This window comes from Aulostomus chinensis, chromosome 23 (assembly GCF_037954235.1).
Source record: "Aulostomus chinensis isolate RoL2024-O1b breed Wild chromosome 23, RoL_Achi_v1.0, whole genome shotgun sequence".
NCBI lineage: Eukaryota > Metazoa > Chordata > Actinopteri > Syngnathiformes > Aulostomidae > Aulostomus > Aulostomus chinensis.
In genome coordinates this window covers 4,371,726-4,397,219 of record NC_141342.1, presented here as the reverse complement: position 1 = coordinate 4,397,219, position 25,494 = coordinate 4,371,726, and the positions used below count along the sequence as shown (strand labels likewise).

The following is a 25,494-nucleotide window of genomic DNA, read 5'->3' as shown; positions in this document are numbered from 1 at the left end:
GTCCCACCAACAAATGTTCGTGTGATACATGAGGTTTAATGCGAAGGTTCCATTTTTATGTGAGACTTAACGTTGTTGTTGTTGTAGTGAACATAAATAACCAGCGTTGAATAAGAAGAAACAAAGCACTGTTTAAGAACAGGGAGCAGGGGTGAAGAAGCTGGCAGTTTCTGTACTTGAGTAAAAGTTGAAATACTCGGATTAACCAACACGCCGGTACAAATCTGGTGAGTAAAAATAGAGAAGTATTTGATGTTGAGTTTAATTAAATATCAAAAGTACAATTGCAAATTATGCATCATGGGTTCAGTCCTTGAACCACTGACCTTCAAAGGTCATGCTTAAATTGTGTGTGTTCCATTTGTGCTGCTCATGAGGTTTTGTTGTGCTTTCTATACAAAACACATTTTAAGCCACTTAAATACAGATACAACAACATTGTACTTGCACAGCACCTGATTAAAACAAATTACTTTCTGCCTCTGACAACGAAGTTGTTTGTTTGCTCTCTTGCTTTTGTTATTTTCATATTAAGATTTGTAATCAGGCTTCCTTAACAGGAGCATTAATTAATGAGCATACGTGGTGCTAACATTAATAAATTACAAAGAATTCTGCGTAGTGGAGGAATTCCCTTTATTTTCCAGGAAAATTCTCAGCCATTGAAAACACTTTTATTGAACCATTTTTGGCCCCCAAAGCAGAGCATAACTGAAGAAATGCTTAGATTGAATTTGCATGATTTCAGCGAGGTTTGACATAAATCTTCATTTCTTTCAAACATGCACGCATGCAACAGGTTACAACCACAAAGATCGCAATCGCATAACAGGATAAAAAAGCAGATCCTGCAGTATTTCTTGATCAACACCTGGTATTCAACGCACGCACGCTCACACGCACACACACACACACACGCTCACACACACACACACACACACACACACAAAGAGGATGTGGTAATTGCTGAAATAAAGCAGAAATGTAAAGACGTATAGGAGGAAATGAGAAGAGACACACAGAGCTGCGAACCCTGAAGATATCTATCTGTGGGTCGGTTTGTGTCATCGCCACCACCTCTTACAGTCACTCAGTGTCTCTGGTGTCTGAAGTGCTTTCAATGTAGGGAAAATGTTCAACTTGCTGCTGAGGACAGACATGTAGAGGCCCGTCCAGTCCAGACAGATTTCCAGCGCCCTCAGCCCTGATGCGCCTTTTGATCTGTAGGAACACAAAAGGAGATGCATTCAATGGGAAAGATGTAGCGTATGTGCCTGAACATGAGAGCGGGTCCTGAACACTCACTCTGTGGCTCACGATCAGGACACCGCCGCCCAGCATGAGCATGAGCACCATCACATTCACGACAACCAAGATGATATCCAGACCTTGGTGACCGCATTGATCCCTGGGGTCCCTCTCTGTGAGGAAGAGCAGAGATTAAATCAAGCTCAGGAGCGGAAACGCTCCAAACTCAAAGGAATGACGCCCGTCACCTCTCACGATGATCACAGTGTGATTGCTGACCAGACTCTCTGTCTTGGCTGCCTGTAATCTGAAGAAGGTCCATTCACAGTAATACAAGTCTGTGTCCTCCAGCCGCAGTGAGGACAACTGCCAAGTGAACCAGTAGCCCCTCTGGGTCTGCTGGCTCGGAGTCAGATGAATTCGGCCTGCAAATTCTGCAGCGATAGTTTCCTTGGTGACCTGTCCATGCTCCAAGGAGAGGAACATGGCGTCCCTCTGTCCCTGGAAATGCCTGTGGAGGTAGACCCCCAATGGGTCAGGCAGTGAGGTGGAGCATGTGATCTCAGAGGAGGAATTGACTCTGGTGATGGAGATGGGTGAAGTCACTGTGAGGAAGAGATGGAATTACAAACACCCACACCTGGAGAGCACTTGAGTTCAAGTAGTCACGACAGTGACGTGAGGTCATGATGTCAGACGAAACTGTGATGATTTAGAATCTAAATCTAAAGTTTAGATGATCAACGGAAGCACAAACGATGAAAGGGATTCATCTCCGGAGGACAGACAGTGGTGAAACGTAGACAAGTGCGTTCTGGACTGACTCGCATTTCCTTGTCATCGTCTTTATCTGTCTGTTCAGCAACAGTTCATTCAGGTTTCAGGAGCTTTCCACATCTGTCGGTCAGATGTTCATTCTTGTTTAGATTGAGATGATCAGAGAGAACTCAGACTGCGTGTACCTTCGCTTGGGGGCTGAAAGTTAATCAGTCATGCGCAGACCTTTGTACCCGAGCACACATCAGTGCGTGTGTCTGTTCCATAGAGCAAGAAAGTTCATCTGGATAATTTTGCATTTAGGAGCAGATGATGTACAGCGTTGTACACCTCGTGGTTGATGCAAAGACGACGACTTAAGGTCGGACATGTTTGCAGGCTGGGACTCTCAAATGCGGGATGCTTGATCAGATCTGACCAGAGGAGTCCAGCTCCAGCAGTTTCCAGGCGGCTAGGCTGGCTCAGACAGACTCACGGTATCTTACGGTCCTCTCCGTAAAGCATCACCCTCGACTTTAGGTGTTTCTGAAAAAATCAGGATGGATCTGATTGACTCACTTGGAGGAGTGTATCAAAGCGCAGATGTGTATCATGCAGTTCCCTGTCATCAGCAGGAAACGCTAAGATTATCTGATCTCAGATTCAACCACCACCAAATCTGGTGGGAGTCACCCTCTTAATTTTTGTGTAATTTTTCAGAAAGACAGGCAAACGCCTACAAAGATACGCTGACCTCAGCAGATTCCAATACTCACACAAACCCAAAATTCCTTCTTCAGCACGAAATATTTGACACGCATTGATGCATCAGCACAAATAATCGAAACTTTCACGTGAAACATCAGTTGCAGAGTGCAATTCCTTCTTCAGTGTACTGCTGAGACGATATTTCAAATCAAATTCTGTACTCACAGCAGATTCTGAGTGACTCTGCTCAGAGGATGAGGCTGCAAACCAACAGGAAAGATGATTCTGACAGCATCGGTAGAAGAACCTCAAGTTATCCTCACAGCTGAGTCCATCAAATTTTCACCTCTACTTAAAAACCAGTAGGAGCGCCACTGACATCAGACTGACGCGCATCACCCTGTGACTGAGGGATGGGACCATGGTACAGTCTGGATTGACGTCCTACCCAAGTTTTAGAATTCATAAGATTACATTTCACACACACACACACACACACACACACACACACACACACACACACACACACACACACACACACACGCTTACCTGGCCAGGTGTTGAGTGTCACCACAGCAGGCATGCAGAATAACCCCAACACACAGCTCCACCAGTGGGCTTTCATCCCGGATGCTGGGCTGCAGACCGACGAGCTGACTGTCACGTCAGTGCAGTCATGCAGCGCACAAAGGAAGCGTGGTTGTTGGTTAGAGTTGGTTGTTACTAGTTCCAACTGTGACGCAGTCAGAGACGCAGAGGCACAATACTGCGACTGCCAAACCCACAGCGCAGAGATGCTGCATCCCTGTGGCTGATCGGTAATAACTGGCATACAGAGCATTTCTGACAGAATCAGGGCTTTATTCACTCACACAGGACCAAACAGAAGAGATGACGCACAGGCAGAAAAAGCTTTTTTTCCCTCCTTTTTGTGAACCTCATGTTTGAGACTATACATACACCACACGAGCGTCTGGAAATGTACAATACCGACATTTTGCACCCCCCACCCCCCCACAAATTGTTAAATCTAATTGATTTTAAAAGCAACTTTGTAATTTACAGAAGATAAAAATGCCATACTGTATAAACATAATCAGCTCCACCCTCACCCATGATTCACTCACAAACACAGGCTTTTTTTTTCCTTACAGGCTTTAGCAGATTAATACTAACACACTGCTTGTTTTCTTCTTTTTTAGTGTGTGTGTGTGTTTGCATTAGGATGTTGCCACTCCAAGACAACTCACAGTTTCACAGAAGTACTGTTAATAGCTTCACCTTAAAATGGCTGCTGTCAAAACAACGTATTTCTTTTGGAAATCAGAAAGAGACATTTCCCAACATCAATCACATGATGCGTGACCCCTAAACACCCGGTTCACTGTATAACAATCAGCACTGCTCATTGTTCCAGAGGAGTCTGGATGGACGGCGGCCATCAGCGAGTGACGTGTGCAGTGTATAAACAGAGTCCATCTCCATGCTGTTTACTGCCCCTCCGACAGGCAGGAGTTGTTGTCTGTCTCCATCAGCCTCCTCCCAAGGGTGTAGCTCACCAGTCTCTTCCTGTTATAAGCAACCAGCAACCCCAAAAACACCACGATGAGGATGGCAACAAACAGGTCCAGCATGGGATCCATTTTTGTCTGTCCTGGCGATGAGATGAAAAACGCTCATCAGTGATTACAATGACGGGCACAAAGGAGGACTGTGAGAGCGACTCACCAAAAAACTTTTCAGGCCCTCGGAGAATGCGTACTTCAACTACAGTACAACTGAAACCACAATCTGTGTGTATGGAAACGCTGTAATTTGCATTTTTGGTAACGTTCAAGATGGTCAGAGACACACGAGTGGGACTGTCACAGATGTGGTTCATTGAGCCGCGTAGGTTTTTCTGCACACGTATCTCCGACCAGGTACAGTTGATGATGGCACAATCCTCTCTTAACATTTTGCAGTTTACTGTCACATTTTTTCCGGCAGACAGCTGCACCGGCTCGGGGCACTGCACAACAACCTCTGGATGAGAAGAAGAGAGATGATCACGTCTTTGCACACTTCGTAATGAAGACATTTTGTGTGTGTGTGTGTGTGTGTGTGTGTGTGTGTTGTCTGAGAGGAGCGAAGGAAACATACCGCTGCCTTGTGCAACAGGGACACCGAAGAGCAGGCAGAGCCACACCCGCGGGACTGCCATCCTGATGATCTGTTGAAGAAATAAGAGAATAAAAAAGCCCCATGATGATTGTGATAACAACTAAAAAAGGCTTTATAATGTGCTGACAGGCTGAATTGAAAATTAAAGCAAAAGTAATCAAACTGTCAGTCAGGCGGCTTCATTAATGTGTTGACCAGCCTCTCTTCTTACGAGCTATGAGGCAGAGCTACTCGGGATGTGAGACAATATTTTCATAAAATTGACTGTGGAGCCCCAAAGTGACCATGGAGGGAGACTAAAACACATTCAGTGATGAAAAGTGATAAACTTAACACAATTAGATTAATTTGTGCCCATGATATCCCACCGAGGCGCCGCAGTGGAGCAGTGGTCCTCACTGTGGCCCCCCAGCAAGAAGGTTGTGGGTGGAGCCCCGGCTCCAGCACGGGGTCTTTCTGGGTGAGTCTCCATGTTATTCCCTGTTCCTGCTGGGTTCTCTCTGGTACTCCAGCTTCCTCCACAGTCCAAAGACATCAAGAGGGACCAGGTTAATCCAGACTCTAAATTGACTGTAGGTGTGGCTGGGAGAGCCAATGGTTGTCTGTCTCTATGTGTTGGCCCTGCCATGGACTGGTGACCTGTCCAGGGTGAACCCCGCCTCTTGCCCGAATGCTGCTGGAATGATGTTACTATTTTGTGGCCTCAAAGTATAATTTGTTCTCATAGTATTTCATGGCCTCGAGATGTAACGTGCTCCCTCAAGATTCATTAACGACGGCAGGCGGGCGAGGAAGAGGAGGGTCGGGGGTCTTGGTTTGGTTTGTTGACTCCTGCTGTGATAAAAATGAGAGCAACCTCTCGTTGGAGAGCTCATTTTTACAAGGATAAGGATGTGAAGTAGGACAACAGAAACCAGCCCTGTGGAGCCTCATACATCCATGCGCAAAACAAGAAGCCCGACAGATATCAGCTTTCTAAGTGTGACAGCTATGACAATGGGGATGACATCAGCAATGTTTAGTTTTCCAAAAATTAACCATGTGTACTGCAAAAAAACAAAAACAACGACACAGAACAGCACCTTTGCCTTCCAGAGCTTCACGTCCAACCTGGAAAGCAGGTTCCGTTTGAGCTGCGTGATTGTGTGGAACGATCAGTGGGGTGATTGATGTTCAAGCACTTTCACTCAAGCAAAAACTGGACTGAGCCACTCGCAGTTGTAGAGGAGTAATACTTGATCCTTGGAGGCTCAAGTACTGGGGCTGTGTATTTTGTCCACCGCTGACTATGACTAAGAACAGAGAGAGTTGTTTTCTTGTGCATGTGCACTTACTCAGTTGAAACCTGGTTAAAAACAGTCCAGATAAATCAGTCTGATTCCCAGCGGCGAGGTGTCAGTCTGACTGGAACCTTGGGGGTTTTCCACTTAAAAATAACATTTGATTTAAAAGTCAACAGAAATTTGCATATTTTACACTGCACAAAGTCACGGAATCGGTTCTTAATCAGCTGCTGCAAACCCAGACAAGCAAACACTGGTGGTAGAAGTAGAGCCACTTACCTCGTAAACTGCCTCCCTGACATGTGAACGTGAGAGAATGATTTCCTATAAACGATGATCACAGTTGGCACCACCCAGGGTGAAATTTACAACTGCAGACCTGCTGCTGTAAATGACATCACTAAAGGTGAAGGGAGAAAATGAAACCACGGAGGGACGGAGGGAGGCTGGCGAGACAGGTGTTGCGCCACGTTCTAAGGATTGGCCTATCCGTTGCGATTGGCTGCCTTCTTAGGAAATGTTGACGTGTCACATGACCGCAGTGAACGTCAATGAAGCCCCTTTTGATGCTCTAGGGGGCATCAACGGCGCGTAAAATCACAAAACCACATGGAAAGCCAGCTCACGTCAACACGACTGGCTTTAATTTAATAATAAGACACACAAGGAAAGAGAGAGAGAGAGAGAGACAGACAGACAGACAGATAGACAGAAACTACAGGCCAGAAGTTTAGAAGCAAGATCAAATTTGTACAAAAAAATGACCATGGTTTCATTGGTGTACTTTGCAACAACATAAACGTGATTATTATATCTAGAGTAACTCATCAGAAGACATTTCCACTGTAATGATCAGGTCTTCAAAGTAGACTTTTTGGGAAATGCACTTGTCAACTGTGCTCTCCAGAGCCGATGTGGTAAGACAGTTAACTAGCCTCCGCTCCCATGTGCTGCATTAGGGAGCTAAACCCAGGCACACACTGTGTGACCCTGGGCCATCACATGAGTGTGGCAATACACCTGACTGTGGGACCAGTGCTGCGACCGCCTCCACATCATCTGACATGCATCACCCTCTGATTGAGGGATGGGATCATGGTACAGTCCACATTGATGCTATACCAAGTTTTAGAATTTATAGGATTACACACACACACACACACACACACACACACCAGCTGCCTGCTACTTAGTTTAGCACAATGAAGAGATGTGGGTGGCAGATATTAGTATACTCCATCAAAAGTAACCCTGTTTGGGCCCGGGGTCCCTGTTCGTCCAGGGGTGATCATCCTTTCATGTAAAGGTGCAGGCTAAAGTACCCGACAGATGCCAAAGAGACTTCCCGCCATTTGAATGAGAGATGATGCATCTACAAGTTTGGCTGCTCTTAAGAGACCTCACACATTCCCAGCATCAGGATGAAGAGCTGCGCTGGATGTTGGTTTTGAAGAAGTGCTCTCGATCAGGGGGAGGCACGGTGGAGCAGTGGTCAGCACTGTGGCCCCCCAGCAAGAAGGTTGTGGGTGGAGCCCCGGCTGCAGCACAGGATCTTTCTGTGTGGAGTCTCCATGTTCTCCCTGTTCCTGCTGGGTTCTCTCTGGTACTCCAGCTTCCTCCACAGTCCAAAGACATCAAGAGGGACCAGGTTAATCCAGACTCTAAATTGACCGTAGGTGTGGCTGTGAGAGCCAATGGTTGTCTGTCTCTATGTGTTGGCCCTGACATGGACTGGTGACCTGTCCAGGGGGAAGGCTGCTGGGATAGGCTCCACCCCTCCACCCTGAACAGGAGAAGAGGGAGAAAATGGATGGATGGATGAATGGAGGGATGGATGGCTCTCGTTCGGCAGCTTTCAGCTCCAAACTCCAGCTCATCCACTGTGAGCTTACAAATAATCACGACAACAGCGCTCACTCGTTTCTCGGAATACTTTAGTGCTTGACATGTAAACATATAAATTAAAAGCACTCATCATATTTGCTTTGAAGAGGAATCAAAAACAAAACTTGAACATGATAATACCACTGAAGTTATGTACCATTAAAAGTAATTATGGAGCTTTCAAATGTCACACGACAGCCTTGCCTTCCACTGACTGATGAGACCGGACACTCACACTGTTGCATAGCTATCAGAGCCAGACTGGCTAACCTAACAGTGGAGACAACTTAACTTAAAAACAGCAGGTTTCACATTGGACTGTTAGACTACAGAGAACATTCAGCCTCCCCACACTCCCATCATGAGCTCCAGTTGTGCTGTCAGCTTCCTGTGTGTCCTTAGTGGTTTACTGGCATCAATAAATACTTGTGTTTTCTACCCACTGTGTGAACAGCTGAGGGGTTTCGAACTATTGTTTGTCTTGACGATTCTCCTGATTTGGCACATTACATCCACCAGTTTAAAAGTACATTTGGCCCCCTAGTGGCCAAATGGGAGAACTGCAACTATTGATACCAGCTGCCACTCAGAGGTCCCAAGTGTGGTGAGGTCCTTCACTTCTCCTTCATGGTGCCAGCATGAAGACAGCGCAGGTCCCAGCAGACTCCTTCAGCCTGCATCATGTCCTCCTGTGTCACCACTGCATGTGTGGGGGCTGTGAGTGCGTCCGACTTTTGTATTGGGTGTGCAGCAGTGTGCTGGCCTGTGGGGACTCCTGACCCTGAAGCCATTCTTGATAGAGGGTGTGCAGGGTGGGGTTGAACTCTGGGAGGGACACTGGCAGGCTGCTGTAGGCCTCCTCCATCTGCTGGACCAGGTTTTTATCTGTACGACCTCCTGTCTCGCTCTCCGCCTGCCCACGGCCGCTCAGGCACCCTGAGTGGACACGAGAGAAACAAGGAGGCTCAATCTGGCAACAGACTCAAAACTGAACAGAGTCGCTGAAGAACGGCGGCTCAGATTGGAGACGTGATCATAAATTACTTTGCAGGATGAATCTCAAAAGAGAGGATGAGTGGAATGATGACGTTCGTTGCAACATTACCTCCTGGGCAGGACAGCACCTCCACCAGCTGATAAGGCACTCGTCCCCTCCTCATACGGTGGACCAGGGTCTGGATGTTCCTGAAACCATAAACAGCAGCAAATCGCAGCAGAGTTTCTCCATCTCGTTCCAGTGTCACTTCCTGGAAGTCCCGGTTCCTACAAAAGCGACAGGGATTGAGGAGTTCAGCAGGTGACGTGACCTCCGTGGAAGTGTCTGCAGCAAGAGGGTTGGTGCCTCAAACCTGAGGGTCTTGTACGTGATCTCGTGGACATCCAGACCAAACAGCTCCTTGGCAGCATGTTTGAACACATGTTCCAGAAAGCCCTCTGAGCCGTGACCCTCGTGCCTCACCAGCGCCCCGTCTCCAGCCTCTCCCATTCTACAGCCACGACACAGACCAGGCGGATGAACATTCACGTGGAACTCCGACTTGGTGCTTCCAGAGCACTTTTTAGTTCTGATGTTGTGAAAACCTCAGGGGTTACAAGCACACCCGCATTTGAATGCAACAGCATCAACGTGAAACATCAACTGCTGAATACTTGTTCCTCCAGTTGTTGCGTAGTTCTACCTGAAGCAGTTCTGAGCACCACTGAGGGACGTCTAGTCTAAAGGAACTACAGTATGTGGCTTTTGGCTTTTTCTGATTGTCTGTTTGCTCCAGCACTTCTTTAACATTAATTGTGTGTGTGTCTACTACACTTTAAAGCAATACGTCACACAAAAGTGTTTTTTTTTTTTAAGTACTCACAAACAGTACTCACAAAGATGTGTTTTCCCTCCTGCGTCACTTCTTTGTGCCTCCTGAATGCAGAAAGAGCCAGCCACTTATATTTAGCTCGGAGCTAACGGAGACTGACGGCTAACAACAGCTAAATCGTCCAAGCACGTCCGTTTAAAAACTCTCAAGATCATCATCCAGTACGTTCGCGATACAACCCACAAACACTTTGATTTGAGGTGAAAACCAATGACAACACTTCCACGCTATGTAGCTGGCTCCTCCTGCATTCTGGAGTCACGAAGCAGTCATGCAGGAGGACAGAGAAGTCTTTGTGACGCCAATGTGTGAAAACTTAAGAGGCAAAAAAAACCCAAACCTTTTGGCTCAAGAGCTGCTTCAAGATATCCTTTTTGTCTTTAAAGTTCGTAAGTTTTCACTGTCTCCTGATGTTTACCGTCTTCATTTACCTGTAAAACCACAGACAGTGCTCAACTACTCACACATGGTCCAGCTGAACAGAGTCCAGCTCCTCCACTGAGACCTTCTTCTGCTCCATCAGGTAGTAAATCTCCCCTGAAACAGGAAACATTCAAGTTTCTAGCACACACACGTGACATTGAGACCATTACCAGCTAGCTCAGCTCGTCCAGGTCGAACAACCATGTGAGGCACAGGTGTCCAGCCCCACATGAGCAGCTGCCACGTTCAACTAGCTGGTGGGCCCTCCAGGATCAGTTCATTGGGGGGGGGGGGTTGAATCATGTGCTCCACTATCTGGCATTTATGTCAATCAAGCACTAACGTTCCTCATCTCTCTATTGTGATGTGAGGTGTCTTTGCTGATTCGGGCTAAAACCTGAGGAAAGTGACACAGGATCAGCGTCTGACAAACATGATGTGTTCTACGTGAGCCCTGGGTTAGAAAAAACACACACAGAAGCATTTTAATAGTCTCAGCACAGCAATGAAAGGGATTATGAGGAGTGAACCTGATGTGAGGACACAGTCCACATCCCTGCTCTCCAGTAGACTGTTGTAAAACTCCTCTCGGACAGCCTCCAGCTTCTTATCAAAGCAGGGAGCCACCACCACGTGGTAGACCTTCTCTGCACTGAGCTTCTGTTGGCGGAGGACACAGGAGACAAGAGACCTTCTTAGGAGGATTCCTTCTTGGTTCTAACTCACTTCTGCAGCATTTTACTCATATTTGAAGGGGTGAGTAATTTTACTTCATTGCTACTCTGAAATAAACGTTGAGCCCAGTGTGAGTGAGTTAAAGTCTCACTGTGTTCTGAGAACCTTTGTTCAAGGTTAACTGTTTACGGCGCGTGTAAGAAATGTGTTGCCTTGTGCTGTGAATAACAAGTGGGACCGGCGCGTCTGTGCATCCTTTAACGGGCTGCTGCTGATACGGAAAGACCTGAGCTTCAGCTTCCACCATGGGTCCTGATGTTTGCCCAACAGATTTCTTCTCAGCCCAGCTTCTACGTACAGCCATGGTGTCAGCGAGCACCAGATCTGACACCCAGCCTGAGACCTTTGGGTGGGAGAGGCGACAGCTCACCTGCTGATTAGCGAAGTAGTCTTTGACCAGACATCCCATAATCTGCTGGGGAGACCTGGCGGTGCAGATGTGAGGTGTGACCAAACTACCCAGGACGTGCTCAGAATAGCGGATCCACCCTGCAAACACGCACACAAATATTACAATTCTTATTCTGAACTCCTGCCCGCGAATCAGACACCAGGAAGGCAGGGCGCCCCCGTGTGATGCTCGTCATTCAGAAGGTCATCATGGCGGTGCCTTAGAACAGAGGGTCTGACGGCGCTTTAGTCAAGTGACATGAAATAGTCGATGACAGACGGAGACACACAATCCAACCTTCCAAATGACAACCGGGGGGGTGGAGCCTATTCCAGCTGACACTGGGTGAGAGGCGGGGTTCATCCTGGGCGGGTCACCAGTCCGTTGCAGGGAAGGAGCATTTTATGCTACAATATTACAATAGCGTAGTAATATAAGTACATGTGTTCACAGACTTATGAAGTTTTACTTCTTAAGAATATTCAGAGCAGGACATGAGGTCAACCACGATGCTCTTAGGTTAATGAACGTGGGAGGTCAAGTGGTGATTTACGGTCTAATTATTGACTTCATGTCTATTTATTGTCTGATGAATATAAATAATCATCGCCCCCCTTATTAATCCGTTTCTGTGCTCCTTTTACTTGCTTTGAACTTGTATTAAACTGTGTGTACTTTCAATTATCTCTTCAATTTCTAAGTCAGATTTTGTCTTTTGAAATAAAACGTTTTAATCTTTTGATGGCACAGAACTTCTTTGCGTATGATGAGATGCTGACATAAACTTGTTCCATCACATGATTGCAGTAAAGAGGAGCCGATTCAGTTTCCATGGATACGACTGCAAAAATTGAAAACCTTTTCAAAATCAGATTTAGGATTAAATACTTCATTCTTTTGTGATTTCATCTTGTCTCTGTAAAGTATAAACAGAGAAACAGCGTGGAAAGGATAAAAAAAGCCCTGCTGTGACCCCTCTGAGGAACTCCACTCATCCCATGCGTCCATTTATTCATCATCTTCTCGTTAAACTCCTTGATTTGTCCTGCCTGCAGTTGTGAAACGCTGCTCTTCACGAGTCAAAACGAGGGCAGGACCCCTCGCTATCTCTGCTGAAGGGAGGGGCAGAAGAGGAGCCTTCTATCTCTGCCAACCAGCTGCTACCTCCGACTCGCACCCTCTCTCAATACAGGGTCCAATTCTTTTTTACCAGCCAGTACACACAAACTTTATAATACAATATGGATCTATGAAATCTATGATTTTACTCTGCTATGTGATTATTAAAAATGTTGCGCTGAAAGAAGAAAGTAATGACAAAACCATGTATTAAAACAACAACAAACAAGAAACCCAATACAAACTTTGTTGTTGTAAACAACTTTCCTGGCCTTTAGAAGACGTTTCAGTCTCTGAGCTGCAACCAAACTCGGGTCCGACTGATATTTCTGCTGGTACTGGCCCACCAACAGCCCGTCACGGATATATAGTATCAGCGCTGATTTAAAAGAAGTGTTTCTATGGCACATAAAATGCAGAAAACAATGCCAGTGGTGGTTCAACCACGGTGTACTGTCGTGTGTCCAGCAGAGGGCGCTCCGCACCTCGTTTATTTTACCGTTTTGTTTTGGTCTTTATTTAAACCTCATTAGTGCTGTGTTGGCATAACCAACATGTCTTTATCCAAACGCTCATTTATGCCAATGTCCCTGTTAAGTTATTTGTTAAGGAAAACTGGTATTGGGCTCCATAGTCGAGCCCCACACACCAAATGCTCCTATTTGGAGCCGTGACTGCAGCGATGAAGATGTACAATTGATCGAGTGGCTGTGTGGGAGCACAAGCGCCTCTCTCACTGGTACACGAGATGGCGTGTCCCGCCCAGGACCGTTTGGTTCAAACGTTTACACCCTGATTGCCCCCCGAGATTTAAACGCACAGACGGAAATTCTAGGTGTAAATTCTGGACACTGTGACGATGTCTCAGCACTCTGAAGCAGCAGGAGGAAAGAGGCGATGAAGATGACGAAGAGGTCAGGTGAAGGACAACAGAGGAGGGGAGGACAGGAGTCCTACCTGGACAGGACGAGGTGAACATGGGCAAAGCGTGGGAGTCGTGGTGCCGCCTGCGATACCTCTGAATAAACTCCTTCTGGCTCTCTAAGATGCTGAAGCCTGCTGCCAGGGTGGTGTCGAACACGTACCGCACGCCTGTGAGCATCAGTGACAGACCTCCATGAGGTATCAGGAGACAAGGACGCACGCTAAAGAAATCTATTTCTGACTAAATCCAGGAGAAAACTCATTATATCCTAATTCTAATCTGAATCACAGGGTTCACTGCATTTATTCCAATACTTTCCATGACCTTTCTAGGCACTCAAGGACAACATTCAGGACCCTCGATAATCTCAAATGTCTGATTTGCACTTGAAATACATTCAAAACAACATTTACCAGCATTCAACTGGCCACAATCCTTAGGAACTGATACAGTTACACTTATTAAAGTAAATTAGCCTTCACCAAAACACATTTTTCTTGGTCAGAGTCAACTCAACCACATTTACTCTGCAGGTATATCCATCATTTCAGGACATTTCAAAAACTTTCCCAGGACCTGGAAATAGCTTCTTTCACATTCTATTCCAGTTTTTCTTTTTTTTAAGATGATACGAACCCTGGGATACATCTCACCTCCATGATGCTGCCACACACAAGAGAATCATGACCTTTGACCTCGTGTGCACAGCAGAAGTGCTTTGTTTCTGATGACTCACCCAAACTCTTGAGGAAGCTGCAGAGTTTACTGGCGGCTTCGGGGACGTCCAACCCAAACTTGATGGCAAAGAAAGGCAGGGCCTGGGGACACACCGATGCCACCAGCACCTTGTGCTTCGTCACGTCGCACTTCTGACGAGGAAGAAGAGACGGAGAGTGCAGCAGCTGCTCGTGTTTCACGCGGGGTTCATACACATTTTAACTGATAGTTCCCTGTGTCTTTGAGGCAAATGTACATGACCATCAAACGCATGAGAAATAAGAATGAAATATGTCAGCATTTACCTCAGTGCATAATTAATGGCAAGCGATGATTAACCGGTACTTTTTAAATTTTAGGTCAACAAGGGTACCTTAATATATGACTTTTCCAAATTGGAAATGAAGTAATTAATTTATCTACTGTATTTCATTTCTTTTAGTTCAATTCCAAACAGGTTTTTTTCATGACCGTGTGAAGTTTGTTCAGAGGTCCCGGACACCTAGCTTACCTTGTTGAGGGCTAAGACCCGCTCCACTTCCTCCAGGTTCTGCTGAGAGATCTTCAAGTTCTCCTCCTCTGACATGCAGCCATCACAAGACAGACAAGCACTCAGCAGCACCTGGGAAGCGTCACTCACCTGGAGGGACGGAGCCAAGAGTTCGTTAGCCACCATGCACTGTGGGCTTCCACCTGCTTAATCACTCCATGGCTGTGCAGTCAGCCATTACCTGTCCATTGACTTCCTCTCCCTCCTGGTGTGAGTTGACACCATCATCGCTCTGTTTCTTGTTGCACTGGATGAGGATGAACAGAAGAATCAGCACATGCAGCCCCCCCCCCCCCCACACACACACACACACAGCCGTAATGGGGCAGAAACTCACTTGTTTGGTGCAGTTCTCACACTTTTCCTTTCGCTTCCCAATTTGGACCTCTGACATTTTATTTGGTGGTTTTCTAAATCAAAAGGGGAACACAATTAGACAACACTCCCCAGCACTGATGAGATCATCAGACATGAAGCACCTGAGGTTGTGGTTGTCAGCTCCACCCTCCACCGAGGGTCCCGCCTCCTGGGACAAACCCGCCTGCTTATCAAAGACACGGCAGCTTTATAATGGTGGGAAACTGGCGCTGGACCAGTGCCCTGTCATTACGCCTTTAATGACTGATTACATGAGTTTCCGCAGTGTTGACAAAAACCAACCACATCCCGTTGTGTTCATAGTCCACTAAAATCAGGCTTGCGCGGTGTGACGCTGGAAAAAAAAACAGCAACCTCTGGATAATAACTCGCTAAAACGTGCGTAACCGCAAATTCACGTAGCGGGCGTTAAATGTGCGCATTAAAATGACGCTGGTGTGCCTCAGAGTTGCAGTGGTGGTCGTTCTGCTGCGGTCGCGATCTGAAGGTTGTCGGTGTCTGAGGTGAAAATGCAAGGTCGAATTCGGAAGAAACTCACCGGACGGTTTGAAATTCACTGTTTTCTTCTTCTTCTTCTTCTTCTTCTGTTTAGACAAAGGCATACAAAATGTAGAGGACCAGTCGAAGAAGCTGCTACAGTCTTTGAGGAGACACAGATGCTGAACCCGGGAGTTGTTCCGTTACTTTAGCAGGAAAGCCGGTGTAGAAGAGGCCAGTATCGCCGCTAGCCAAACCCCCTGCCGTACCGTTATTTCATAACAGCCAGAACAAGTGGTGACACTGGGCTCCGGGCTTCTCGTAACGAAGCCAGTCATATCTACGTGCATTCAACTCCATTGACTGCACCGGCGAAAACGGCGCATGCGCACTCGAGCGGCGCTCTGCTCCGGAAGCTCACAGAATTCCTGTTGCGGATACTTTCAGTTGGGCTCTATCGTCGTAACAGAGATAGCAAAATACCTCAATACCTCAGATGTGATAAAATCACAGTTAAATGCTGACCGAAAGTTTTATCTCGTGAAATCCTGGCCAGGCACTTTTTTTTTTTACCCATATCAAGCACGCTTGGACTTTTATTTTGAAGGCAGCCCGAATATTGAACTGTCCAATCAGAGTACGCGCGTGCAGGGAGGAAGTACTACGCATCCTTCAGGCTGCTGTTGTTGCGGCAATATGAAAAGAACTTCCTTATATGTTAGTGCGGCGTGCGTTTCCTCGTACAAATGCTCTTTCACTCGAAGTGCCTAACAGAAACTTGCAGATTCTCCTCGTAACTTGAGGTGAGTGGTCCAGAAAGTTCGGTGTTTTGTGTTCTTGTTCAGTGCCAGTAAGCTAATGATGGGTTAGAACTGGAGCTCTCACCCTATCACCAGCAGCCGTAGCATCTGTTCTGGCATTCGGCTAATATTAAATGGTTAAATGGATACACGAGGATAGGATTGATGAACAAACTGGTAACGTTTTAAAAAAAAAAAAAAAATTTAAGCAGAAATATTCCAACGGAAGCAAAAACAACAACAACTAGGAGATTGTTTCTGCGAAGACAACTGCTGGCATAACCTGTTTGGGGCCCTTAAGCTACATTTTTGTCCTGACACTTGAGCTTTAGGTATCTGGTGATACTGTAAATCAGAGTTGAAAATGAGATTGGAGTCGCAATATTTAGCAGAACAGGGATTTGCAATACTGGAGAAATGCTCATAATCTAATCTCAATAAAAATGAGTGATGAAAGAAATAAAAAAAAAAAAGTCTCCTCTAATATCTCAGTCATATCACAAATTAATCCCAGTTATTTTCTGAAGCTTTAATATCTACCAGCAAGCACACGGCCGAGTGGGCACGTACCAGGTGGACTGGATAAAGGAGCAAGACGGTTTACTGCATCAAAAGTGAATAATGGTGTTGGTCCACCCTCAACCCCACTCGCCCCCCTCACTTCCTGGTGTCACTTTCTCTCCTCCCCTGCCTTTTAACAGCCTCACCTGTGTACAGTTGCAAACCACCTCTGGAATAAACCTGCCAGGGTGGTCTCCCACAGATATGACGATCAGAATCATTCCTCAGTATCAGTCAGAATAATCACATTTAGATATTTATTCAAAAGGGTGCAGCTCTGTTGAGAATGGAGCTCATGTCAGTGGTTGGGCGTCATTGTGTCTGCGTGGGGGAGACTAGAATCGAATTAGGAGTAAGTGGGTCCCAGCCTTTGTGGAACTATTTCCTTGCTAGGGTGAGGGTTCGTAACAAATAAATGCAGGGATTTTGATTTCCTGTTTGCTTTTTAAAAAAAACATTTTTTAGTTGAATTTCAAAGTACAACACAGTAACAACAGCAATTCCATCCGATTAGAATTAAGTGTAAATACTTATTGATAATAATGTCACTTATCAGTTTAAATAAACTTGATTAGCCAATTATGCACAAGAAGTATAAAGAATGAATTGGCATTAACATCCATCTTTTTTCTTCCGCTTGGCACAAACAAAACAGAGCTGAACAGTTCAAGTCTGTCCATAGAGATGTAAATGCAGACTGCACCGGATCAGTCCGCCCCCCTTCATTGATACTGGACCAAAATCAGATGTCAGTACTGAATCAGTGCATCCCAACGAGAACCAGACCTGGCAAGCTCTCATGACTTCATCCCTTGACCACGCTGGCGCTTTCTCACATTTAACTATCCAGCAGGGCTTTTAGCAGCGCAGAGTAAACTAGAGTGCTCGCCTCCGCCACGGCCGGTGATGTCATTGGATCCGGTTTCAGATCCATACCAAGCCCATCCCCCTTCCAGATTTAATCAAAGCCCATCCACATTTGGATCACATGACATCCGAGCACTTCCTCTGATGGTCCAAGCCTTAGCTAGAACATGGCCGGATGCCTCGAGACGAGCCAGAACGATAACTAAAAGTCATTGGTATCGGCAGGTATTGGTAATTTTGTACAAATATGAGTTGGGCGGTTAAGTGGACATCAATGTAAATCAAGATTAGGAGACATTATCAGATTAGACGCAGGGCTGAACAGTTAATCAGAATGGTCGAACTGAATCCCCTTGCAATTTCAGTGGCAGTCAAAATAATCACAGCTGGATATCGTTTTGAAATATTTCAGTCCCAAATCAAAATGATTGTAATATCAGGTTAATGTCAGCTGCACATTGAAGCGAACGAACCTGTCAACATTTAACCACTCACCGCTCTTTCTCACAAGGGTAACTAGTTCCCTGTAGTACTTCAGTGTATGTACAGTACAGAGCTTGTTAAAGAACTATGAGGGCAGTTTGGGAGAAGTAGTAGATGGCAGTTTGGTTGCGATAACCTTGAAATAATCACAATATTGATTAGAAGTCATCTCGCTGGTGTCTGCTTGAGTGATCAGTGACATCTCTGTACCACTGCTCCTCAGATGGGATACATGACTGTGGAGGAGCACAGCTCCATGGTGCTGCACCTGAAGAGATCCCCCGGCATACGCTCCTGGTCCCTCCTCGTTGGTAAGTGTGTGTGTGTGTGTGTGTGTTGTTGGTACCGTCCGTGATGCACTCAGAATTGAAATGAGCCTCTCCTTGTCACCTCAGGTATCGTGTCTGTTGGCTTGGCAGCTGCGTACTACAGCTCTGGTACACCTCACATCACCTGCTCCTCTGTATTCTTCTCTTCCTCTACATCACCGTCCATATTCGCTCACTGCACTGCTTCTCCTCTCCTCCCATGTGCGACCCGGACCGCTCAGACAGCATCGCCTGGAAGCTTTTCTATGTGACTGGCTGTCTGTTTGTGGCCATGCAGAACATGGAAGAATGGGAGGAGGCCGTGTTCGACAAAACCAAGAACCTGATTGAGCTCAGGACCTTTAGTTTGTACGCAATGATCCTGACGTTATGGAGTAAGGGGCAGGAGAAAGGTGAGTAACAGCCGCCGCCTGTAGTCGCGGATGTAGATGGCAGATCAAGAGTGTTTGTTTCCTGTGTCTCTCACAGTTGTGTTGGACTTGACACATCTGCGGGACGTCTGCGTCCAGGAGGAGAGGGTACGTTATGTGGGCAAAGGCTACCTCCTGATACTGCGGCTGGCTACAGGTTTCTCCCACCCGCTCACTCAGGGTGCCACGCTGGGAGGACGCAGGTAGCTCTCGCCACCCCCAACCCCCAGATCAACACACACTCGCTCCTCTGTCTGCTATCAACTTTCCTCACAACCGATAATGAGCAAAGAAGAAAAGACTGTGCCAATCCATAACATTGGCCAGCGGGCTGAGACATTTTTAAGGAATTACCAAAATCTGCTAATATTATTCTGTAGCCTAGACAAAGGCTGAACGCATGAACATGAGGATGTAGTTTCATTTATCGCTATCATTTTTCGCTACACAGTGTGAAAATTTATTGTAGTTTCTGTGCAAAGTTGATATTTTGACCCTGTTTTTTTTTTTTTTTTTTAAACCTTCGTCATTGTCTTCTTATCATTGTACTTTTAAAGTAAACTAAAGCCCAGACTGATTCTGGACTTTGTTGGCCGATACAAACTTGTGAAAAGAGTGAAATTCGAATTAATTAATTGGCCCTGACATCTGCCAAAGGCCACGTTTGGCCCTAAAACCAACCTCTGATGCAATTGTGCTGACAGCAGCTTACATCAGCAGCTGATTCCTGCTCTCGTTGGTCTCCACCTGTTAGTGACGTGGAGGCCATCGCAGTGCTGGTGAAGCGATTCCTGGGGCTGGAGCAGCTGCAGCACCTCTGGCAGCAGGAGGAGGCGGAGTACGAAGAGGAGGAGGAGGCCGATTCTCTGGACGAGAGCAGCGATTTGGAGGAGGAAGCAGGCGAACTCTGATGTCTGTGTGAAACACACTGTAACTTTGGGGGCACTGAGTTTCTGCTGAGGCATTGCTTAAGGTTTAATGAGGCCTTTACTGCATGTTATACTTGATTTATACAGTATTTGCATGTGATATTCTTAAAGAATTCTACCCTTTTCATGATATGTCAGGGAAAGTTATGGCAGCCTCGGGAGACTTCAGGGAAATTTTCATTGCAGTTTCTTGTCTAGTTTTAAAAAAAGGTTTGAAGTTCCGTGCATATGGTAGGGATGCACCCGTGGAGTTCTGGGCCAAAACCAATGTGTTCAGTTCTTTTCCTCCCCAGTTGTAGGTAGCCAACGACCCTGGATCCATGCTCTCCTGGTTACTGCTTCTTCCTCTCTGCCAGTCAAACGCCATCCGCCTGCTTGGTCACTCACGGCGTCCCCGGCCGCTTGTGTTCGCCTGTCAGTGAAGCGTCTCAGCAGGGACACGTGGCGTGTGGGAGGGTCCCAGTACTGACGGGGGTTTCCTTTGTTTGCTGCACAACCTGTTTTTGTTGCTCTCTATAACCTCTTATGGAGCTCTGGAGAGGCCGGAAGGAAGCTGAGTTGGAGGGCTCAAGGCTGTCATTTGTTCCTCGTGGTGTTCTTACTTGGAGACAACAAGCGATAGCTTCTTCCCTCAGTTTAGTCATGATATTTTCTGAACAAGCCTTTAGCTAACAATCAACTACACATAGGGAAACAAGTTATTTCTTGTGGCCTCAAAATAATTCTCTTTTTTTCCCTCTCCGACCCTCCCTGTTGTGCCGGGGCAACAGAGTAAATCATAAGAGACGAAGCCTTTTAGCCTCAGCGCTTGAACATCAGCCAGTGTGAAATCTGTCTGTTGAATGATCGGCCTGTGATCGTCAATGAGGTGAATATACAACCGATACCTTGGTGCATCCCTGGGACATTTCATTGATTTTGCTGTTACTGTAGCTCTCTGTAAATGTGACTTAGCCTCTTGAGCTAATTCCTGTTTGAGGATACACTCCATTTTTCCTGTGCCTTCCTGCTGAACTCCAATAGGTGTTTATATTCTAGGTAAATGGAAAGTGCTCTGAATCACCCTGCTGACAATCCCCTTTCCTGTGTTCATTCACACGCAGCTGGTAAACAGGGTAACTGCAAGTGCAAAGCGTAATCGCGCATGAAGGATTTTCATAGTTCGGTGAAGACTGTATTCTGTGTGAGATGCTTTGACCGTGCCTGTCTTTTAACATTTATGTGGATTTTCATGAACCAAAGATTGAATCTCAGGCAAAGCTTTGGGTCAAACGCTAAATACTTTTGACTGAAAGGCCAAAGAATCAGGGCCATTGTCACAGACAGGCCTCCTTGGGGAAAAAAAGGGACCATTTTTAGTGAACTGTTAATTATATTCAAGAACCATTTAAAACATTTATATGGAAAATTCAAGTCTTTTTATATTTCTTCTGTTGTTGCTACAATTACTGCAATTTACATACATTATTTGCTTTTGCTAATGAATTTAGGCTCATTTATGCACAGAATCGTTGTTGTTTTTTCAGTGATACTTCACCCATCAAGTGTTTTGATCTTTCAAGTACTCACAAATAGGTGTTTTGCGCTCAAAATGGGTTTTTTTGTCTTTCCTGCATTACTTACTTGGCACTCGAGAACGCAGAAGGAGCCAGCCATGTTTATTTAGCTTGAAGCTAATTGCAACTGATGCTTAAAACTGGCATAACTGCTCAAAAGCATCATCCACGTTTTCTTCATCCAGCTATAAGCTCAGTATTTCACAAACACAGAGAGTTTGAAAACAGAAAAATGATTCTATGGAACCATCTCCTTCACACAGGTGGTGATTTCATCTACAATCCTCTGCAGAGGTGCCATTACTGGGCTGACATGCTCCTCTATCCATTCTTGGACAGTTGAATGTGGGTATAGACGATTCATCTCCTCTCTCACTGCTTCCACCTTCTGTTGCAATACATCCAAAAACCTGAGGGAACGAGATGAGATTAGCCGGAAGAAGCCAGTCAGCGCTGGGAACAAATCTAACGTGTGTGCTCACATTGACGCTTGACTGTGAATCTGCATCGTGATGAGAGGGGTCACCATCTTCCTCTGTCGGTGGTAGGGACTGAACCATCCTCGCACAAACCTACGGTCACACACACAGGTCAGTAGGTTTGTGATATCAAACGTGACGCACCAGAAGAAGAAAAAAAATCGAGGGCAACTTGTCTACTAAAAATGCAAAAGTCAGCTGTCTGTTTCTGTTGGGTTTACCTGGCTTTAAAAACCTGCATGTTCATGGATAAACGTATCAGAGAGGAGGTATAAAAAATAAAAAAAAGCCCCCACTTCTCACCTAATCTCCAGTTTTACCTGAGTGAACGTCATCCTAGATAGTTTGTGGTCTCAGTTGTCGGTTTCTAGTCTTCAACACAGCATGAAGTTCCCTAACGAAGGATTGTGCGCCATATAAATGTGTAGCATCCTCTCAAAACACTAGTTTCAATGTATATATTTTTGTCCCACTCACATTCTGTGATTGGATCTCCCTGCACAGGCCTAAACTAGATGGAAAGTATTGGCCAATCAGAGGCCGGGTAGGGCTGTGGGCATGTCTTGTGGTGGTACATCCCGATATGTTGCCCGGCTTACTTAAACATGGATAAAGGGTTGCAACATCCTCGCCCTGCACTCAGGGGAGCAGCGGGAACTGCCAGAGGCCGCATTACTAGCATTAATGGTGAGCTGGATGATCATTTTGACTGAAGAGCAGCAACTCTTAATAACACTGCCATGTCTTCGTATCTACTTTGTGTTTGTTATACTTCCTTCTGACACAGTGAAACGGAACCGAAATGTAAAATCATGGTCCAACTGTCCCTTCAAGGGAGATGAATCATTTATCACCAGATGAAACTCACATGTTGTTCTCAAAAAATCGAATGTCCTCTGAGTTGAGGAGTAAATTCAGCTCCACCACAAGTTCGGCCAGCTTCCTTCCGGGGAACAGCGAGGTGCCGCCTTCAGAGGAGCTAAAGACCACAGACACAAAAGCCTCTTCAGCGGGAGATGCACATACGTGTGTAACAATGTGTTTCAAAGAACACGCGGGTGCCTTGCCTCCCCATGGCCTCCACCTCCACAGAGGACACCCCCAGCTGCTCAGTCACTTTGTGTTGTGCCTCAGCACTCAACTGGCCGTGGATGAGGGTTTGGAGACAGGCTGCAAGTGACGGCAGAGCCACAGGTAGGAGCTCACACAGCACCGACAGGTGATCATACCTGAAACCAGGGGGAACACAAGTGCAGTTTACTTTTTATAATATCACATAAATAATTAACCTTAAGAGTTTTCATGAAAAGCAGGAAAACGTGTGTTCTGTCCAGCGATTTCTGAGGATTCCTCCTCTCCACGCCAGTTGATTCGATTCTTACCTCTGCCAGCCTGTGATAGCGATGCCCTTTAGGTTTAGACCGGAAGAAACCAACTCGGCCACCTTCAGCCACTGTAGATGGTTCTCCACATGTCTCTGTGTTTTGGGAACATTGGTGTGCACGCTGGTGGAGCCTTTAAAGGAGCTGGCCGCCCACAGATCTGCCATGCCGACACTGTGGTACTTCTCCAGCAGAGACACTGGATAAGAGTTGAGGGATACACAATGACACACAGTATCTCCCACTAAGATCCCAGAGACTGATGACATCTGAACGCTGATTCCTGTTCACATACAGTTCTTACCGGTTCTGTCCACGTCCAGATTAGGGGTGTAGTCCCACAGCATGGGCTGCACGAGGCCCACGAGATCACAAGCTGTCGCGAGGGTAACACAACATACTCATAACATGGTAAAATTAGCAGAAAACTCTATGATCTGATACACAACATACACACGTGCGTAACGGTAGGTTGTATACTCGTTCAGATCTTTGCCACTCAGTTTACTTTATATTCCTGAGGTTGCTTTAACTGAGGCTGAACAATCAAACACACTGTGGCCAAATGATTCTTTTGAGAAATGTGCATTGTTTCACATCGTCTCGTTAAACATAAAACATTGTGGTGCCACGGGATTGTTGAAAATGGTGTTTTTCTTTACACGGGCTCTGGTGGAGGTGCTTGCTCTCCTAGTACCTTTAGTTTTAGATTTCTGTGGTATTGAACTGTAGTCCTGATGTGTAGGACTGGTAGAACTGTCCCGTAGTTCCACATTGACTCATAAATGTGGGGGACACTTTCTCACCTCTCAATGTGTCCGGGCTCAAGCCTCTCATCATATCATCCCACATTATGATGGTCATATGTGGCCACGCCTCCTTAATGGCCTTGGCAACCTTGGTCACATGATTCAAGAAAAGTTGCTCCACAGTGCGTCCAGGTGACGACAACCACAGTTTGGACTCCTCGCCTTCTCCCAACATGTACACCTGGAGGACACGTCGACGGTGAGAGAGCGGCCATACTTGAGAAGTCAAAGTGCACCTGGTTCGTCTGGCTTCACCTCATCAGCTCCGACGTGCAGCGTGTTCAGACCAGGGTGCAGCTCCACCACCTGCCTCAGCATCTCCATCACCAGCCTCAGCCCTTCCTCTTTGTGGGGATTCAGGGTGCCAACGCAGTGCGCCACCTCTCTCAGGCCCCACACGGGCCGATGCTTCAACACAAACTAGGACAGAGAGCGTGCAGGTCTAAAAACAGGGCGAGTCAAACAGCGGGAGAGCTGAAGTCTCCCTCACCTCCATGTGACCAAATGTCTGCACCAGTGGGATGACCTCCATACCCTTAGATCTGGCAACACTCTGCAGGGACAACACCTCCTCTCGGCTGCGGACATTAAACAGATGTTACTGATAGAAGCCATGAATCCTTTCAGGGATGGCATGAGAAATGTCACCTGTAGGCAGGCTGTGCGGTGGCCTGCAGCAGCTTCAGCTCCCCTTCATAAGGAAACATGTCCTCATACTCCAGCAGCAGGCCATCCGCCCCCAGCTGAGAGAAGCACTGTATCAGCTGAGGAGGACATCAAGAATCAGCACAGTGTTGTAACACGAGCAGGATCCCCGGTGTCGCGTGATACTCTTACCTTGTGAAGGTATTCTACTCGCGGGGGGGCCCCTTTCAAATCCAGGTGGACCAGTTTCTTTCCTTTAGGCCAGGGTGCACTCTTCATTCTGCTTTGCAGACGTGGATACACCGAATAAAGTGTGTCTATGTTTGAAAACGAGTCCGAGAAAATCAGTTTGATTCTAAAACGCAGTACATAACATATAACTGCCACTGCACCGATTCAGCCTGAGACGCCTGTTTTCATTGCCAACAGACTTTTCAGTCCAAATACCGCTTGGTTATCGATTGCTTTGGTCTGAGCGGGGAGAGCAATGGATGGACGAAAGCGTGCCAACTGCTGTAAGAATTTAGCATTTGTGGAGTTTAGCGGCTGTATTCAAATACGGGGTGATAATGCCTTACTTGAGACTTTATTTTCCTGGCGTTAGAAGCTTTGCTGCTGT

General features: G+C 46.4%; 5 protein-coding genes and 1 long non-coding RNA gene across 8 annotated transcripts; 2 read left to right on the top strand and 4 right to left on the bottom strand.

Moving 5' to 3' along the window:
* The first annotated feature begins 2 nt into the window (after positions 1-2).
* On the top strand, positions 3-5,000 carry LOC147239194 (uncharacterized). The gene is made up of 3 exons (XR_015111549.1): positions 3-227; positions 3,915-4,634; positions 4,702-5,000. It is a non-coding gene; the product is annotated as an uncharacterized LOC147239194 (long non-coding RNA).
* Positions 676-3,403, bottom strand: LOC147239195 (uncharacterized). The gene is made up of 4 exons (XM_086195624.1): positions 3,262-3,403; positions 1,497-1,853; positions 1,306-1,421; positions 676-1,221 (listed from the first exon to the last, which is right to left on the bottom strand). Exons 1-4 carry the CDS (start codon positions 3,335-3,337, stop codon positions 1,087-1,089), a joined length of 684 nt encoding a protein of 227 aa, XP_086051750.1. The 5' UTR covers positions 3,338-3,403; the 3' UTR covers positions 676-1,086.
* LOC147239193 (uncharacterized) lies at positions 3,734-6,600 on the bottom strand. The gene is made up of 4 exons (XM_086195625.1): positions 6,438-6,600; positions 4,855-4,924; positions 4,441-4,737; positions 3,734-4,366 (listed from the first exon to the last, which is right to left on the bottom strand). Exons 2-4 carry the CDS (start codon positions 4,913-4,915, stop codon positions 4,203-4,205), a joined length of 522 nt encoding a protein of 173 aa, XP_086051751.1. The 5' UTR covers positions 4,916-4,924; positions 6,438-6,600; the 3' UTR covers positions 3,734-4,202.
* Positions 6,601-8,071: 1,471 nt separating this feature from the next.
* On the bottom strand, positions 8,072-16,005 carry narf (nuclear prelamin A recognition factor). Of its 3 annotated transcripts, XM_086196564.1 has the most exons (13): positions 15,687-16,005; positions 15,250-15,311; positions 15,108-15,180; positions 14,952-15,017; positions 14,732-14,860; positions 14,240-14,372; positions 13,536-13,670; positions 11,439-11,557; positions 10,864-10,993; positions 10,375-10,447; positions 9,392-9,529; positions 9,148-9,305; positions 8,072-8,978 (listed from the first exon to the last, which is right to left on the bottom strand). In XM_086196564.1, exons 3-13 carry the CDS (start codon positions 15,162-15,164, stop codon positions 8,737-8,739), a joined length of 1,380 nt encoding a protein of 459 aa, XP_086052690.1. In that variant the 5' UTR covers positions 15,165-15,180; positions 15,250-15,311; positions 15,687-16,005; the 3' UTR covers positions 8,072-8,736. The 3 variants fall into 3 exon arrangements, with proteins under 3 accessions (XP_086052690.1, XP_086052689.1, XP_086052691.1); XM_086196563.1 differs by lacking the exon at positions 15,250-15,311; XM_086196565.1 differs by lacking the exon at positions 15,250-15,311 and having other exon boundaries at positions 14,240-14,369.
* Positions 16,006-16,225: 220 nt separating this feature from the next.
* Positions 16,226-21,066, top strand: cybc1 (cytochrome b-245 chaperone 1). The gene is made up of 6 exons (XM_086196567.1): positions 16,226-16,428; positions 18,560-18,647; positions 18,732-18,773; positions 18,887-19,057; positions 19,134-19,278; positions 19,830-21,066. Exons 2-6 carry the CDS (start codon positions 18,560-18,562, stop codon positions 19,984-19,986), a joined length of 603 nt encoding a protein of 200 aa, XP_086052693.1. The 5' UTR covers positions 16,226-16,428; the 3' UTR covers positions 19,987-21,066.
* Positions 21,067-21,646: 580 nt separating this feature from the next.
* hexd (hexosaminidase d) lies at positions 21,647-25,443 on the bottom strand. Its single transcript, XM_086196562.1, has 11 exons — positions 25,068-25,443; positions 24,879-24,994; positions 24,721-24,808; positions 24,486-24,650; positions 24,228-24,411; positions 23,726-23,797; positions 23,422-23,620; positions 23,107-23,268; positions 22,908-23,018; positions 22,043-22,132; positions 21,647-21,970 (listed from the first exon to the last, which is right to left on the bottom strand). The coding sequence occupies exons 1-11, from the start codon at positions 25,152-25,154 to the stop codon at positions 21,799-21,801; spliced, it is 1,446 nt and encodes a 481-aa protein (XP_086052688.1). The 5' UTR covers positions 25,155-25,443; the 3' UTR covers positions 21,647-21,798.
* Positions 25,444-25,494: the final 51 nt, after the last annotated feature.

Bases quoted from the DNA above. Each gene is read 5' to 3' on its own strand.
- LOC147239195 (XM_086195624.1), bottom strand. From the start codon at position 3,337: ATGAAAGCCCACTGGTGGAGCTGTGTGTTGGGGTTATTCTGCATGCCT. The intron at 1,422-1,496 runs GTGACGGGCGTC...TCTTCCTCACAG, and splicing joins CACTGTGATCATCGTGAGAG to AGAGGGACCCCAGGGATCAA. The intron at 1,222-1,305 runs GTGAGTGTTCAG...GTGTTCCTACAG, and splicing joins TCCTGATCGTGAGCCACAGA to ATCAAAAGGCGCATCAGGGC.
- LOC147239193 (XM_086195625.1), bottom strand. From the start codon at position 4,915: ATGGCAGTCCCGCGGGTGTGGCTCTGCCTGCTCTTCGGTGTCCCTGTT. The intron at 4,738-4,854 runs GTATGTTTCCTT...CTTCTCATCCAG, and splicing joins CCCTGTTGCACAAGGCAGCG to AGGTTGTTGTGCAGTGCCCC. The intron at 4,367-4,440 runs GTGAGTCGCTCT...TCTCATCGCCAG, and splicing joins AGGGCCTGAAAAGTTTTTTG to GACAGACAAAAATGGATCCC.
- narf (XM_086196564.1), bottom strand. From the start codon at position 15,164: ATGTCAGAGGTCCAAATTGGGAAGCGAAAGGAAAAGTGTGAGAACTGC. The intron at 13,671-14,239 runs GTGAGTCATCAG...TGATGCTCACAG, and splicing joins CAGCTTCCTCAAGAGTTTGG to GCGTGCGGTACGTGTTCGAC. The intron at 9,306-9,391 runs GTTTGAGGCACC...TCGCTTTTGTAG, and splicing joins ATCACGTACAAGACCCTCAG to GAACCGGGACTTCCAGGAAG.
- cybc1 (XM_086196567.1), top strand. From the start codon at position 18,560: ATGGGATACATGACTGTGGAGGAGCACAGCTCCATGGTGCTGCACCTG. The intron at 19,058-19,133 runs GTGAGTAACAGC...TGTCTCTCACAG, and splicing joins GAGTAAGGGGCAGGAGAAAG to TTGTGTTGGACTTGACACAT. The intron at 19,279-19,829 runs GTAGCTCTCGCC...TCCACCTGTTAG, and splicing joins GCCACGCTGGGAGGACGCAG to TGACGTGGAGGCCATCGCAG.
- hexd (XM_086196562.1), bottom strand. From the start codon at position 25,154: ATGAAGAGTGCACCCTGGCCTAAAGGAAAGAAACTGGTCCACCTGGAT. The intron at 23,621-23,725 runs GTAAGAACTGTA...ACTCTTATCCAG, and splicing joins TCTGGACGTGGACAGAACCG to TGTCTCTGCTGGAGAAGTAC. The intron at 22,133-22,907 runs GTGAGTTTCATC...GTGTGACCGTAG, and splicing joins CGATTTTTTGAGAACAACAT to GTTTGTGCGAGGATGGTTCA.